Source organism: Xiphophorus hellerii, chromosome 22, assembly GCF_003331165.1.
Source record: "Xiphophorus hellerii strain 12219 chromosome 22, Xiphophorus_hellerii-4.1, whole genome shotgun sequence".
Taxonomy (NCBI): Eukaryota; Metazoa; Chordata; class Actinopteri; order Cyprinodontiformes; family Poeciliidae; genus Xiphophorus; species Xiphophorus hellerii.
The window spans coordinates 10,570,460-10,585,447 of NC_045693.1; the positions used below are offsets into that span (position 1 = coordinate 10,570,460).

Below are 14,988 nucleotides of genomic sequence, written 5' to 3' on the forward strand. Positions count from 1 at the left end.
AAAGGAAAGAAAAGTTTAATCTTTTGGCTCTAGAGATCAAATTTAGGAACTAAAAGGACTTGGCAATTAATTTTTCTATTGACCAGTCTGGTCAAAGTTTTGTTCTGATTTTGTCATTTCCAATAAAAATAAAATGCTTGCATCACTGCTTTTCAATAGTATCCATAACCCTAAAACCATCTACAATTTATCATGCTAAAACCACAAACTTCAGTGTTTTTCACAGAAGATTGTGTGACAAACACCATGTAGCACATAAATAAGTCTGGCATTTTTAATTCACCCCTCTTCATTCCCACACCCCTAACCTGATTTGATAATTGCACAGTCATCATCAAATCATCTGTAAATAATCTTATGTCAGTAAAAATTCAGTTCCGTGAAGGCCAGGCAAGAGAAAGTCGTGGAGAAGTTGAGGGTTACATTATAAAACAATAGAACAGCAAATAATTTCATACATTATTGCATGCTTTGTAGTTGTAATAAAAGTGCTAAAATACTTAACTTTGTTCAGAATGAACTAACAATAATATACTGCTAACCAGCACGAGATGAAGCTAATTTATTAATCAAGCTGAATTTACCAAGAGCTGAGATCACACTGCTCAAGGTGACCAGGGATTTGTTGATGTTTGCACTTTCCTTCAGCCTGGTGCCCATGGCTTGCGTCCCATCAGCTCTCTCACTGCCAGCCAGGTCCACCAGTTGGATCTTACTGTGCCTCTCATGGGGCAACTCACCATCAAACCATCCCTGAAAAATGAGGATCAAAGATCATTTCATGCAGCTATGCATACACTTTAAACTGAACAAAAATATTGCTTTAGATTTTGGAAGAAAAAAAAAGATGTAATAAGTGTTTAATAAGCAGTGATATAGTTTGAAGTAGGACTTTAAACAGTTTTCAAATAAATGTTTCTAGAAACCACAGAAAGCAAGCAATTCAGCTTGCTTTCTGAGTTGCTTGCTCACATGTCACACCTGGGTAAAGATGATGGTGAAGATTGTGTGTGAACGGCTGCTGAAGTCATTCATGCTGGTGCTGGCGATAGTGCGGGTGGCATTCCCAAGCGTGATGAGGCTCTCCACATTACTCTGACTGAGCACCACATGTTTTGATAGATCTACACAGGCATTAGAGAGAAGGAAATTCTGAATGACATTTGAAACACTTTATGTAAGACTCAGATTAACAATTAAAATTGCGCATTACTCTCAACATAAGGTCCATCCGTAGGGTGTTCTCTCACTTTCAAGACCCCTCCTTCTGAGCACGGCAGCTTCTTCCTTAGGAGGTCCTGTACACGCTCATTGTAAATCTCCAGATAACTGGTGAGGGAAAAAAAAAAGTTTCACAAAAAATTAAAGATATTAGTGATTTAATTATCTGACTTTTTTTGCAGCAGCAGAAAGCAGGTAATGTAGTCTCCAAGTACTCAAGGCAACCAGAAGAAATTTATCCTTCTACCCATACAAGTAAACTTGTTCAGGGGCCAAGTGATATTTTATTTTCCAGTTCTCCTGTGATGCAAATGTGGGACTGTCTTTTGTTGTGGAAATCTTTCATATTTCACTGTGTTCATCACTCACCATGTTGAGCCAGTAACGCACAGTTGTGTACTAGATAACCCTCAGAGAAGAGGCTTTTAGGTCAGAATACATAGTTTGACTAATCTTCATTTTGTAATATTAATGCATTCAAATTTTCAGATTACCGTAATTGTTTGCGTTAGCAGCCCTAAAACATTGAGTATTTTTATGTAACATGTTAACTATCTAAACCAGTTTTCTGTATTTATTTCAGATTAATAGGTAGAAGTCGTGAATTCTAATATGCCTATTCCCAGATACGCAGTGGCCCTACCATTGATGGAATTAACTTTTCATGAGGTCCAGCAGATTTTTCAGCCGAGTTAAGGTCAGGTCATGAATTCTTCTCATTTTACTTCCCAAGACAAAGGAAATAGTGATTCTTTGTGTACAACATAATGAAGCAATGATCAGCACAAAAATCTCCCACCAGATGAGTTTACATATGTTTACAAACCAGGAAAAGAAATGATTAGCTCAAGCTACACTCAAGTTAAAAAGTGTAAAATTATCACCCTTCTCTTTGCTGATTTTGCATCTTTTCACAGGCTAAATATTTAACCACCATCCAATGCAGCACAGGATGAATTAAACATTATAAAATTAGACCGTTTGTATTTGAGTCCACTGCAATCATCTCAGTCTAAATGGATTCTCAACACGCAGACCCCTGGAGAGTCCTTGTTCCAAACATTCTTGGAATGTTAATTGCCAAGAAGCTGTTATTCACTTCCCCCCCTCTTTACATCCAGTTTTAATCAGTTAATTAAAACTGGATGTTTTGGATAATAGGCCTTAACCAATAAATCATGATCATATAATATTTTCTGGGCTCCTATCAAGTTCCGTCATTGCTCAGTAAAATTGCCTAGTTATCGATTTTCTGCTTCCTTCAAGATGAGGAACAATTGAGGAGTCTCTTCCCTACACAAAATATTGGAGGATTTTAATACATTTTTTTCAAGATCAGGTTGCAAATCAATTCAAGTTTGTAAACTGTTCTGTAAAAAGTTTAAAGGTCAGGTTCATTTTTGGCTTTTTATTTTTGCAGTGCAGTTATACAACTTAATTTATTTTTAAATAAGAATCCAGGCTTCAATATACATTACACACAAGGTCAACATGCATAGACATCAATATTTGTTTAAGAGTTAGTCACCTCCAACTCTTTTGTAACCATCTTAAGACTTGTGGGATAATTCTAGCTAGATATTTGACTGCTTTCATTGCCAGAAGCTCATTTAATTTGTTTTCTGCCACAGAACTTGCTTTTTGGTAAACTAGATAGTTTTGAATTGGATGAAGTCAAATAATTGATCATCCGATTTAACCTTTACAGAACAAACTGCTCTTTGTGGCCACACCTGATTAAAACTTTAGGAGCAAAAATAGTGAAGTTCAAAGAGTCTTGTGCGGACATTGTGTAATTGTAGGGTAAGGAAAGAGGCATAAAAATGTGGGTTAACTAAACAAATGGAAAATAGCCTGTACTTGTTTAACACTTTATCAAGTCCAGAGGACACCACAGAGTTTTACACTACATTCAAATGCTGAAGGATTTGAACGTGGCTATATTGTAGCTACGGGTGCCCTGGGACAGACCAATAGAAGTGATCAAAATTGTATTGCAAATTTCAGTCAAAATAATCACCATTTCCCTGCAAAAACGGCAATGCCATCAAACTACAATGGACCCTGTCCCTGCAAATCAGTCTTTGAGGATTTAACAATTCACAGATTGTGGATCGTTACTCCAAATTACTCACAAAAAAAAAATTGCCCATTCAGATTTCTTCAATGACCATATAAAATATTTTTAAAAAGTGCTTTAAAAATATTTCATAAAGCTAAAACATCAAGGTATTTTAGCTTCCTATGTTGCCATTAGCTTGTGTTTGCAGAGAAGCTAATCAAGGAGCTCCACTCATTCTCCTTACTGCTGATTGGCTGTACCCCCAACAGCAGATATGAGACTGTGGATATTAGCTTTTGTAATATTCCCAAGACAGTTTCCACTGTATGTATTAATGAATATTAAGGCAATACCTGAATCAAAAGGCTAAAATAACTCCTTGGCATGTTAGCAAATGTTGCAAAGCCCTGGTTATTACCAATTCATTTCATAGGTTTCTTGAAAGAGTGATGCATCCAAAAATTGAAGGACAGCGGCACTCAAGGACTGGACTTGCACTCAAAAAAACAAAAGGCACTGAAATTGCACGTTGCATGATTACTTCATACAGGAAAAAACTTTAATTAAAGACAAACTAAATGTTCATAACTCATAGATGTTGACATCTGCCTGGAACTGTAAGCAGCAGTATCTATGAAGACTTGATGCATTTAACAAGAACTTCAACTGTACAGTTGCTTACCTGACCTCCATTTGAAATGACATGCTGTCGCTCCTGCTGGATATCTCCAGGAACAACTCCTCACAGATCCGTGGGATTAAACCTTTATCCACCTTTAATTGAGAAAATGTTGACAGAATCAAAACACCAATTTTAATCTCACATTAAAATTAGCTACATTTTGATCCTATGACATAATCCAAGTGTTTACACGTTGCTGCAACCACAACTCAGCACATGCAAAGACTGCTGAACAACACAATCACCGCATCTAATATGGAGTCATTGATGCATAAAAGCAATTTCAGTCCGAGCTGCTTGCCCTCTTGTTTTTAATTACAAAGTAACAGACAGTAGGCATTAAGAGCCATATATAATTATCCGACGTTGACAGCAACTCTGCTGATGACCTTGCATGAGTCCCTTCAGCAGGCGAGTAGAATCCTCCATCATAATGTAAGAATCTCATTGTGGTGAAAGGAATGGAGGTTTTACTACACTCATCACATTTTCTGATTAATGCAAAGTGAGAAGTCAGTATAATGAGGCTGCAGACTGTCAGTTTAGCAGGCAAGAGGTCAATGCATGCTAACCCAGCTGCATTAGTTGGTGCATTTAAAAATGCATTTTTCAGCCTCCTGTGTGACTAAGAATTGTAGCTATAAACTAGTGCTAAATTAATTCACATTTTTTATTGGAAGTCTGTGCCAACACAACCAGCTGTGATATCTGAACGAACAGATGACAATTATCTTTCAGCCAACAGTGCTTTTAACTCTTCAGAGTACTTTTTTTGTGAAGTGCCTTGAAACATGTTGTGAATTGGCCCTAGAAATTGGACTGAAATCAAATGAGGGATTTTATGTGATAGATCAACACAAAGTAGTGCATAGTTCTGGGGTGGATGGATACTTGTACACGGTTTTCATCTTTTCTTTTTTTTACAAATAAGTAATTCGTAATGCATTAGCATTTAAGCTTCTTTATTGCAAATTCTCCAAATAAAATCCAGGGCAATGTATTGCTTTCAAAAGTTATCTAATTGGTAAATAAAGGTCACTTGTTTTTAATTTGATCTCGGTACAAGAACCAATGTTCTGTGAACATTTCAGACGTTGGTTAAACCACTTTAGTGAACAAACCGCAACATGAAAATGACTAACAGCTCAAGGATAACATTGCGGACAAATTAGGGATAGGTTATAAAACAATAACTTCACCTTAAACATAATATAAAACACTAATCAAGCTGTCACAGAAAAGGGGAAAAAATGACAACTATAAATCTACCAAGAGATGGCCACTTACCAAAACTGAAAAGCTGAACAAAGAGCATTAAGCAGCAAAGCTTTTGTTAGTAACTCTGAACAAGCTGCATAGTTATGGTGGGATAATTGATAGCTATCAGTCACCAACTAAATAATCTTTATGTACAGAAACCATTTTTTGTTTAAAAAAAAAAAAGTTCCAACACTATCTCATTGTGAAACATGGTGGTGGCAACATCATGCTGTAGGGAAAAGGAAGCTGGCTTGAGTAGATGGAGAGATGAATGCAGTCATATAAGGAGAAATCCTGCAAGAAAACAAGTTTGAGGCTGCTTTTCTGACAAAGCTAAAGCCAATTATGAAAAACTTACAAAAATGACACTACATGTGCAAAGACAGCAGAGACAGATACTGATAAATTTGCAACAGTAATTGCAAAGAAATGTGGTCAACTCTTTATGTTTTTACTCACAATATAAATGAGAGTAAAAATACATACACACATATTTAAAGAATTGAGACTAAAACTATGCATTTGTTTCCTTCCAGTTCACATTAACGCACGGTCTGGTGTCGATCCAATACAAACTTCCAATATACAAAAAGAAAAAGAAAAAAACAGAAAATCTAAATTTAAGGTTTTAATGTGACAGAATGTGAGAGCTAAAAATGGATCTAGATATTGTTAGAAGGCGTTGTATTCAGCAGCAAAACATTTTTTTGCTGAAAAACAAAATGTAGAAATTATTCTTACTTTATTTCCCATCATGGTGTAAGATTTCCCTGAGCCCGTTTGGCCATATGCAAACACACAAGCATTGTAACCATAAAATGCTGCTTTCAAAACGTCTGAGCCCAAGTTCTTGAAAATCTGAGAGAGATGAAAAGTTCATTTAAAAAAAAAAAGTTATTTCACTTCTGTACAACGCAAAATAAGAAATTTATAAATAAAATTCACCTTCTCCTGTGATGAAAATGTGGGACTGTCTGCATCAATTGAGTCAAAGGAGTAGTCGTATGAAAACATTTTCCCTCTGTCCTTCAGTTTCTCCCCTCGACCAGCTAAAGGCTGGAATGTAAAGTGAATAGTCCACTTTAGGTAATAACTTAATTAAACCCATTCTAAACCTCGCTCATTTTTTGATAACGTACCTTATGAATAGATGTTGTATTCCCCCTCATGTGAATTATCACCTTCGAGGATAACAGCTTTTCTCTGTCGAAAATAAATGGGAGTGATGTGACGTTCAATTTTAAAACGTTAAGATAAAAACAAAAGAAGAAATTCCATTGGACCCACCTTTTATTCAAAGGACGGACTCGGACCGCTACTTTCATCACCGAAGACATTACCAACCAAACAAATGCCTCTTCCTCCTTTCTTGTTTGGTAAAACTTTTGGCTTTCCTAATTATTCACACCTGGGCTTTCTTTATTCCCTCATGTGATCTAGAAATTAGCCACTAGAGGGTGGCAAAGCACGTCCTACTTTTTATGTAAATTGCCTTTCCTAGAGAAAAAGTATACACATTTTTAGAAGTTTTACTACACCTTACTTTTATGAAGTATCGCTAAGCTTACTTCAGTACTTGCCGACCTGTCGTCCGACAAAATCAGTAACTTTACTGATTGGAAAAAACAGGCGTTTACCCAGAAATGCACCAGAGACGCGCCGAAAGTTTATGTTTAAGTGAGACTTCTTGCTTTTACACAAGCTTTGTTGTTTTAATGTTATTTCAACCTGCTGAGGTTCTTGTGCCATTTCGAGGTCAAGTGGAGGTACAGTAAACAATATATTGTAACTTGGAAGTACTTTGTACTGTTCTAACAAAGGTCGCCCATATAAGCAAGTGTTCTGTTCAAAAGGTTGATGTTAGAATTAGAAAAGGGTTTCTCCTGCCTGAATTTATTTTGGTGGAATGTTCTTTTTCATAACATTTTTGTTGTAGTCTATAAAACACTCGAATTTGTTTGTTTTTTTTCTGTAAAATTACATAATTTCAAAATGTTTCAAAATATATTAGATTAATTATTCAGTTAAATTAAATTAATTAATAATTAATCAAAACATGATGTAGATTTAATGAACACTATTAGCATACCTAAGACTGTCAATTCCATAAAATATGTGAAAAACCCTTTTTAAAATATCTCAAAAATTGCATTATTGCTAGGAATGCTATTTTCCCAATGTGTCCGCTTAACGTGAACGCAACATTCGGTGGATTTCCCATGATTCCGAGCGGTAAGAACGAACCAGGCGCGGACGTTCAAAAATAATGGCGGAGCAGTGTGACGCTTTACAACCAATATTGAACTCAGATGAGACAGAGGGTTCGTCCATTGTCCACAGCAAAGACGGCAGAATAAAGCGGAGACTCTCCTTTGCCTCAGAGAGGAACAGCAGAACCGCCGAGGAGCCCAGTACGACATGTAGACTACTTAGCTTACAGAGTGTGTCCGACGATTCAAATTCATACCGACTCTCGTCGGAAATAGACGAAGAACGCCGAAGAGACTCGATCAAAATAACTTTAGAAACAAATAATGGCACTGATGTTAAAGGAGTGCCTCTGGAAGAGCACAGTGTACCTAACACAGAAGAAAAGGAAAACTCTTCTGAGCTTTCAGATATTATTCAAGGTACGCCTTTAAACTCCATGTTTTCGGTTAATTTTATAATTTTCTTTAGTACCAGCTATATACAGGGTGATTCAGTATTTAGGAAAGTAAACTAAACCCTGCTAAGCACTGCAGGCCTATTTGTTTCTGTAAGGAAACAGAAATTAATTTATATCAATTCATTGATCAAACGACTAAAATATTTTTTTCTTAAACATCCCCTACTTCTAGGGTTTCTACACTGCTTATTATACAGTACTTTTATGGTGAAGCTGCACAATATGTTGAATTGCAGTATAATTTCTTTGCAATATTACAGGCTGGCATTTTGATATTTAATTTGCGTGCAAATTCTTCAGGCCAGTAATATAAACACCCTGTTAAATTCCCTTTATTGTCCTAGATAGCCAACCTTATTGTATATTTTTTAAGGCTGAATATATTATGGGCAGGTTGAGGTTTCTCTGTAGCCATTTTATGAGCTTAAATTATCATCAAATACAGTAGGACTATTGGAATGTCATTCTCCATTGTATTTCCCATTTTGAAGAGTGGTGACCACTAAAGGACCTTTGTGCTATGATTTTTATACCCCGGGCTAACAAGAACTCACAGAAACTCATTAATATTTTGAGGCAGAGCCACTTAAAATGGGAAGTTGCAAAAAATACTATTTCACTGTAAGGATGATATTCTGGTTCTGTTCAGACAAAACGGAAACAGAAGAGACTTCTGGTCCAGATGTCAGAAAGGACACCAACACTGAGAAACAAGATGCTGAGGTGGTGAGAAAAGCTCAGGAAGAAGGCTGCGTGGACGTGGTCTTCCCCGGCGCCGTGACCCAGGACGGCTGCTACCGTTTCGTCAGCGAGATCCTCAAGTGCATCCTCTATCAGAGACAGCAGCTGCCCATGACGTATGACCAGCTGGTTTACTCCCAGAAAAAGCTGCAAACTTCAAAGCAGGTTTGAAGGAAGCCGTCTTGGAGCCGTTTTCCTTTCAAAGTATTGTTGATTTTAAAGAAACTCATTGCTTGGAAACATTTTGCTTTTCAGGAAAGAGGCGCAGTGACTCGAAGGCCATTGCATTCTGCGGATCTGGATCTACGCAAATGTCACCAGACTCTTCAGGAGCTGGAGGAACTTCTGCAGCAGCTGGAGGTGCTGTTTTCTTTGAGCAGAGTACCCAGAGTTTTACTGTTGATGGGTGGCTCACTCATTCTACCTAAAGAAATGTATGAGGTCAACATGGAGGCCCTGGCCCTGGCTGCCGGGGATCAGTCTCTCAGGGCCTCCTCCTGCTTGAGGCAGCTCTTCCGCACTCTCTTCGTTGCCGACCTGTTGTCCGACAACAATCCTGTTCGCCTGATGCCCACCACGGTCCTGGCGCTGGCTCACAGGGAATGTGGCATCGGTTGGTTCCGACCTAAACTACAGTTTAAAGTCCCGACTCGAGTGAAAAATAAAATCATTAATCTGTCTACGGAGGGGCATGGAGCCGAGGGGGCAGACTGGCAGGATTATGTGTGGTTTCAGGCACCCACGGCTATTAAGGGCTTCACCAACTGACCCAGTTGGTGAAGCCAAATTTAGAATTTTACATATTTTAAAATTTTCTGTTTTGATTTGCTTAAATGTGCAAAGGGATCTTTTTAAAGTAAAGTCTTTAATTTAGTTAATATTTCATCAAGAGACATTATTGCAGTTTTGAGAGCATCTGAATTATTGTTTATATTTATAAAGCATTTTCTTTCATACACAGTGACACACTCGACTCATTAGTGCAATATACTTTTACTGAACATAACTTGAAAGGTTTATTGCTTTCTTTACATTCTGAGGGAAATCTGAATGTGTGTAAGCATGTTTACATGTACTGAACCATTAGCAATTTTAATTATAACAAGCAAATTGTTGTATGGAAGAAAAAAAAATCTGTCTTCTGTATTTGTGGAGGTTAATATGTTGATTGTAATAAAAACCATACAACTGTTTTAGAATACATTCAGCGGTTCAGAGATTTTCTATTGCTTTGGCAAACTGGATGACATCGTTGGCCAGGAGCCGGGGCTCCTCCAAGGCGGGGAAATGTCCGCCTTGGGGCATGAAGGTGTAGGAGACGATGTTCTGGTACCGGATCTGTGCCCAGGATTTGGGGCAGTGCAGGAGCTCCTGGGGGAAAGCAGCCAGTCCAGTGGGCACAAATATCCCTGTCCTAAAATGTGATTATTACACTTATTAGAGGCAATTCTGGTCACATTTGGATAATAGCAACAAAAAAAAAAAAACTCTTACTTAGCGTCAATCCTGTTATTAGGGTTGCTGCTAAAGTTCTCTTTGTAGAACCGCATGGAGGAGATGATTGAGCCTGTGGTCCAGTAGATCATGACATTCGTCAAAAGATCATCCAGGCTGAATTTTCTGTTCAAAAGCCACAAACTGATTAGCTAGACACTGAGATGATGCATGGGATTAAAAATCTGAAGTGTGAAACACACTTGCAATTAGTTCCATCCAATTAAATATGCTGTAAAACCACTTCTATAATGACACTTCTCTCACATTTTGTTTGAAAATAGCTCAAGCTCAGGCAGATTGGATTGAAAGCATCTCTGCACACAAAGTTTACCACAGATTCTCAGATGTCTTTAGCTCTGGGCTTTGACGAGGCATTTTTAATCCATGAAATGGTTTAAAATACATGTATAATCAGCCTGCTTGATAATACTTATTATAGATTTGTGTTGGTCTATTATAAAAACTGTTAGAATTTATGATGCTAATATGGCAAATGTTTTTGGGGTATGAATATTGTTGCCAGACATTGCAAATGCACAGCAATTTTAATAAAATCAGCAAATAATACAAATAAATCCCAGGTGTGACTGTCTTAGATTTTGAAACTGTTCTGATTGAAGTTGGTTTAAATGCCAAAATAGAACCAATTACCCTTTGCCACACTGTCAATAAAAGCTAATTTGCGGAAAAATTAGCTTTAGTAAAACCCGACTCATTACATGTTTAGTTATCAGAGGTCCATAATTTTATTACAGTAGTTGGGAATGTCAGTTATTTTTTTAGTAAGCTTGAAGGAAAATAGAGCCAAGGAATGAGTGTCATTAAAAACAAAACACATTTTGCTGTTTTACCTCTCCAGCCCACCATCCTCCAGATCTCTGTTCTTCATGTGAGTCCAGCTGGAGAACTTTTCCAGAATGTAGGCCGCCAGGCCTACAGGCGAGTCATTCAGTCCACGTCCTGCACAAGCATACGATTGTAATGAGAGGTAATGGGAAAAACTATTTAAACAGCAGGCTGCACTCTCCAGTACCTTTAACCTGTCTTTATGGTATTAAGCTAGATATTTTTGTACGTTCTCACCGGCTGTGTCAGGTTTAGTTGCCTGAATGTGAAGGTAGCCAGATTCCTCCAGCATCTGCCACACATTCTTCTGAAAGAAAGGGAACAACCTGCGAACGTCTTCCTGGCTAAAGCCGACCAGGAAGGGAAGGTAAGGGCCGATGATTATGGAGAGTAACACTTTGAAACCCCTATTTGACATGCACATGTTTAGGTGGAGCCCTTTAACACAGCTGAAACAGAAAAAACAAACATAAGTTAGTGTCACCCCAAGACAATCACGCCTATTGTCCTGGAAAAATCTATGTGCAGAGGACAAGCTTCATTTCACAGCCAAATGACACAATGTCTGCTGTGAAAACTCCACTAAAATGATGATGTGCTTTTTCTGATGGACTGTTTTTAACTTACTCAGGCCTCATCTGAGCCATGTTAGTGGTGATGAGCGAGCCCCAGTCTCCTCCTTGTAGGTAGAACTGGGAGAAGCCCAGGCGCTCCATGAGTGTGAGGAAAATCCGAGCAGCAGCCAGACTGTTAAATCCTTTAACAAGTACAACACAAAATTATTCAACCTTTTAAGGTTTTTCACATTTTGTCATGTTAGATCTACAAACTTTGTTTTTGGGGAGGGGGTTTCAAAACATGCAAAAACACTGCGAGAAGAAAAGCATTATGCTGTGAGGAGAGGAGACAGGCAAGCTTATTGAAGTTGAAGGACAATGGATAGAACTCAATATAAGGCAATATTGGAACAAAACCTGTTACAGTAGCCCAAACAACTTTTCTTCTTTAATTTATTAAAAACTAAAGAGAAAAACTCCTGTCGAGTACATAAGACAAGAACAATCCAAAGATAGGAAATAAACCATATAAAGAAAGACAAGGTTAGCTACAACTCCAAAACAAAAACAGGAAATAAGTCATAATAAAGATAAAGTTAGATACAACACCAAAACAAAGAGGATAGTTTCCCCAAACATCACTGACTATCTGCAAGTATCCACCATTTCCACCCTCTCGAATACCCAGAAACAACTAAACCGAAAACCCCAGCACCTCAGTTTCAACCACTACATATGACATACAAACATCCACCAAGGCCTTACAACTATCCTCAGCCTGTGCTCTCAGATAGGGATTCAGATACCTCAATCATTCATATCTTCAACTGGTGTGTTCTGAGTCAAGGATGTCAGTTTCATCTGTCCTGAGAAACAGCTGAGGCCGAGTTTACAGGAATCCTCTTTGATAAAGGTCATGACCATCAGAAGAGAAAGAATATCTAGATTGCATAAACACAATTTAATGTTACACTTCAGTGCCATTTCATGTAAAAAGACAAAGTCAACCCAGTAAATAAAGGAAAGAAAAAATACTTCTTACGCAGTAATTTTACTCTTAAACGCAATCTTAATTTTCTACAATTAATTGAAACTAGGGAAGGCCAAGATAGCAAGAATTATATATCTGATAGAAACTACTCATGACCTGGAATCCACAACCTTAATGTCGGCCCACAGGTTTTTATAAAGGATTTTAGTTGTGTTACACCTAACATACTGCAGACAGTAAATACTTCCTTCCATCTTCACTTCACAGATCCAGAGGTAAACCTCAGAAATTCCTTCTCCTGGGGACAATAACATTCTCTGGGCTCTGAAGTTGTACCCAGGCCAGAAATGATTCATCCCTCCAGTGAGTTCTCAGTCTTTACCAAAATGCCCTAACAGTGGGCTGTGCTTGAAAGACTTATAAGGGAACAACATCAAATGCCCAAACCAACTGAACTGACTCATTTCGATTAGAAGGAGCAATGACTCTACTGTCAGCTCCCCCTGGATGATGGAGATCCTCACCCTATCTCTAAGAGTCCAACCAAACTACGGTTGGCAGTACTAAAGAAATGTAGTTTGGCAGTCTGGATTAAATAGGGCACCGAAAAACTGGGGCATGCTTTATTTTTATTAGACTAGATTATTCTAATTGGCTTTGCAGCACGTCAAAAAATGCTGGTACCAGATACCAGACACGCACCAGTACAATACATTTCCTTACTCCTAAAGTATGGGCATAAAGTCCTGAATTAGTCTCAGAATTGCTCGTCAGGAATGCCGAAAGCCCTTATCTCACCAGAAACCAGCAAACTCAAGGGACCAGAGCTAAAGAGATCCTAAATTTAGTTTCTGTGCTCCTCCGCACTGGAACAAACTCCCTTAAAATCTGAAATGTGCAGAAACTACTGGTAGTATTAAAGCAGGACTTTTCTGTTACGTCCCACTTTAGCATGTTATCACCACTTATTTGTTCCAAATTAGAATTTGCAGTTCATTTGTATAGATTGTATTTGTGACAGCTTTCTTTTTGCTTTTTCTAAAGTAATGGAATTGGTCTGTGGATGAATGGTGGAACACAAATAAACTTGCTTTTCCTAAAATTATCTACCTTTCTTATGAGGGGCTTCTGAGAAGCCGTAGCCAGGTATGGAGGGGATTACAACCTCAAACGCAAATCCGTTGTGGTTCTGTGTGAGAAGTGGAAGAATCTTGTAGAACTCATAGAAGGAGCCAGGCCAGCCGTGAACAAGCATGAGCGGCAGAGCCCTCTGGTCCCCCCTCTGTAGTGGGCGCACATGGATGAAGTGCACGTCCAGTCCTGCACCACAACAAAAGACATAAAACAGATTTTACCAGATAGAAAGTTAAGCCAGCTGCTGTTCATTCTGTAGCGGTGCGTACCTTCTATTTTGGTTTTGAAGTGCGGATACTTGTTCAGCATTGCCACTTGCTTTTTCCAGTCGAACGTATTTCTCCAATAAGAAACCACCTTCTTAAGATAAGTGGAATTGAAGCCATACTGGAAGCCACTATCCTCTAAAGGGTCAGTGAACCGGGTTTTGTCAATGCGTTCATGGAGATCCTGGTAAACAAAATCATAACTGAGCCCTGTACATAAAACAATGCCTTGCAAAAGTGTTCTCACCCCATGAACCTTCTCCCATTCTCTCATTTTATCTCCACATTTTATTAGGATTTTGTGATGGATAGTAGTGTAAAATTGTGAGGAAGGAAAGTATTACACGTTTTCTAAAAGTTGATGTGAGCCAAGCTACCTCAATCTCTTCATCTGACGTTTCCACTGTAAATGGGTATATTTTTTGATCCTCTAAGAGTGGTTTTTCGCCTGCTCCCCACCATCCCTCACCAACAGGGATAGTTCTCATTTTGCTCCTTCTCTGCATTGCATAGGTCAGGATTCCACCTGCTACAGCTGCTGCCACAGCACACCCAATAATAAGCTGCTGTTGTGCAACATCCAGCCCAAAGAACGTGTCCCTGTAAAGTTTGAGAGAAAAATAGTTGAAATGCAGGTAAAAGTAAGCACACTTATACTTTGTCAATTTGTGATTTTAGAGCGCTTACTTCAAAAGTTGCAGTCTCTGCATTGTGCAGCTCAAAACGTGAACACTCGCACGGGTTGCTTTATGCTAATGGGTAAAGGTCGAGAAAGTTTAATTTCCAGTGCAACAGCTTTAAAAGTTTATACCTCCACTCCCTGTGTGCTTTGACAAAACCTCGTTTATCGTGGTTTTTCCACCTCCTGGTGAGATGGTGTTCGCGCTCGTAACGTCAGAAAGCCAAAACAAACCTTGGGAGATTATCCGTTTATCCAAAGACCTCGACGAACTCCTGGAAAGAAGCAAACACAAGGCGGGTTGGTCCTGCAGAGATTGTTTGTTGATGGCGTGCTGCGTCACTCCTCTACTAATCTGTGAGCGATATCGTCACTTTTGCTTTA

General features: G+C 38.5%; 3 protein-coding genes across 5 annotated transcripts; 1 reads left to right on the top strand and 2 right to left on the bottom strand.

The window, feature by feature from the left end:
- Positions 1–537: 537 nt before the first annotated feature.
- LOC116713396 (kinesin-like protein KIF16B) lies at positions 538–6,239 on the bottom strand. The gene is made up of 6 exons (XM_032553539.1): positions 6,171–6,239; positions 5,967–6,083; positions 3,966–4,057; positions 1,214–1,329; positions 982–1,124; positions 538–753 (listed from the first exon to the last, which is right to left on the bottom strand). Exons 1-6 carry the CDS (start codon positions 6,237–6,239, stop codon positions 538–540), a joined length of 753 nt encoding a protein of 250 aa, XP_032409430.1.
- A 1,218-nt stretch (positions 6,240–7,457) lies between these two features.
- mad2l1bp (MAD2L1 binding protein) lies at positions 7,458–9,767 on the top strand. The gene is made up of 3 exons (XM_032553859.1): positions 7,458–7,855; positions 8,543–8,799; positions 8,890–9,767. The coding sequence occupies exons 1-3, from the start codon at positions 7,492–7,494 to the stop codon at positions 9,400–9,402; spliced, it is 1,134 nt and encodes a 377-aa protein (XP_032409750.1). The 5' UTR covers positions 7,458–7,491; the 3' UTR covers positions 9,403–9,767.
- On the bottom strand, positions 9,612–14,942 carry ephx5 (epoxide hydrolase 5). 3 transcript variants are annotated; one of them, XM_032553857.1, is made up of 10 exons: positions 14,839–14,942; positions 14,613–14,677; positions 14,303–14,525; positions 13,929–14,109; positions 13,636–13,845; positions 11,605–11,734; positions 11,215–11,426; positions 10,983–11,091; positions 10,129–10,254; positions 9,612–10,048 (listed from the first exon to the last, which is right to left on the bottom strand). In XM_032553857.1, exons 2-10 carry the CDS (start codon positions 14,633–14,635, stop codon positions 9,847–9,849), a joined length of 1,416 nt encoding a protein of 471 aa, XP_032409748.1. In that variant the 5' UTR covers positions 14,636–14,677; positions 14,839–14,942; the 3' UTR covers positions 9,612–9,846. The 3 variants fall into 3 exon arrangements, with proteins under 3 accessions (XP_032409748.1, XP_032409749.1, XP_032409747.1); XM_032553858.1 differs by having other exon boundaries at positions 14,765–14,871; XM_032553856.1 differs by lacking the exon at positions 14,839–14,942 and having other exon boundaries at positions 14,613–14,770.
- Between the last annotated feature and the right edge of the window lie 46 nt (positions 14,943–14,988).

Bases quoted from the DNA above. Each gene is read 5' to 3' on its own strand.
- LOC116713396 (XM_032553539.1), bottom strand. From the start codon at position 6,239: ATGTTTTCATACGACTACTCCTTTGACTCAATTGATGCAGACAGTCCC. The intron at 1,125-1,213 runs GTAATGCGCAAT...ATGCCTGTGTAG, and splicing joins GGATGGACCTTATGTTGAGA to ATCTATCAAAACATGTGGTG. The intron at 754-981 runs GTGTGACATGTG...CTCATTTTTCAG, and splicing joins TCACCATCATCTTTACCCAG to GGATGGTTTGATGGTGAGTT.
- mad2l1bp (XM_032553859.1), top strand. From the start codon at position 7,492: ATGGCGGAGCAGTGTGACGCTTTACAACCAATATTGAACTCAGATGAG. The intron at 7,856-8,542 runs GTACGCCTTTAA...GGTTCTGTTCAG, and splicing joins GCTTTCAGATATTATTCAAG to ACAAAACGGAAACAGAAGAG. The intron at 8,800-8,889 runs GTTTGAAGGAAG...TTTGCTTTTCAG, and splicing joins AGCTGCAAACTTCAAAGCAG to GAAAGAGGCGCAGTGACTCG.
- ephx5 (XM_032553857.1), bottom strand. From the start codon at position 14,635: ATGCAGAGACTGCAACTTTTGAA. The intron at 14,526-14,612 runs GTAAGCGCTCTA...CAAACTTTACAG, and splicing joins CAGAGACTGCAACTTTTGAA to GGACACGTTCTTTGGGCTGG. The intron at 10,049-10,128 runs GTAAGAGTTTTT...ATCACATTTTAG, and splicing joins AATAACAGGATTGACGCTAA to GACAGGGATATTTGTGCCCA.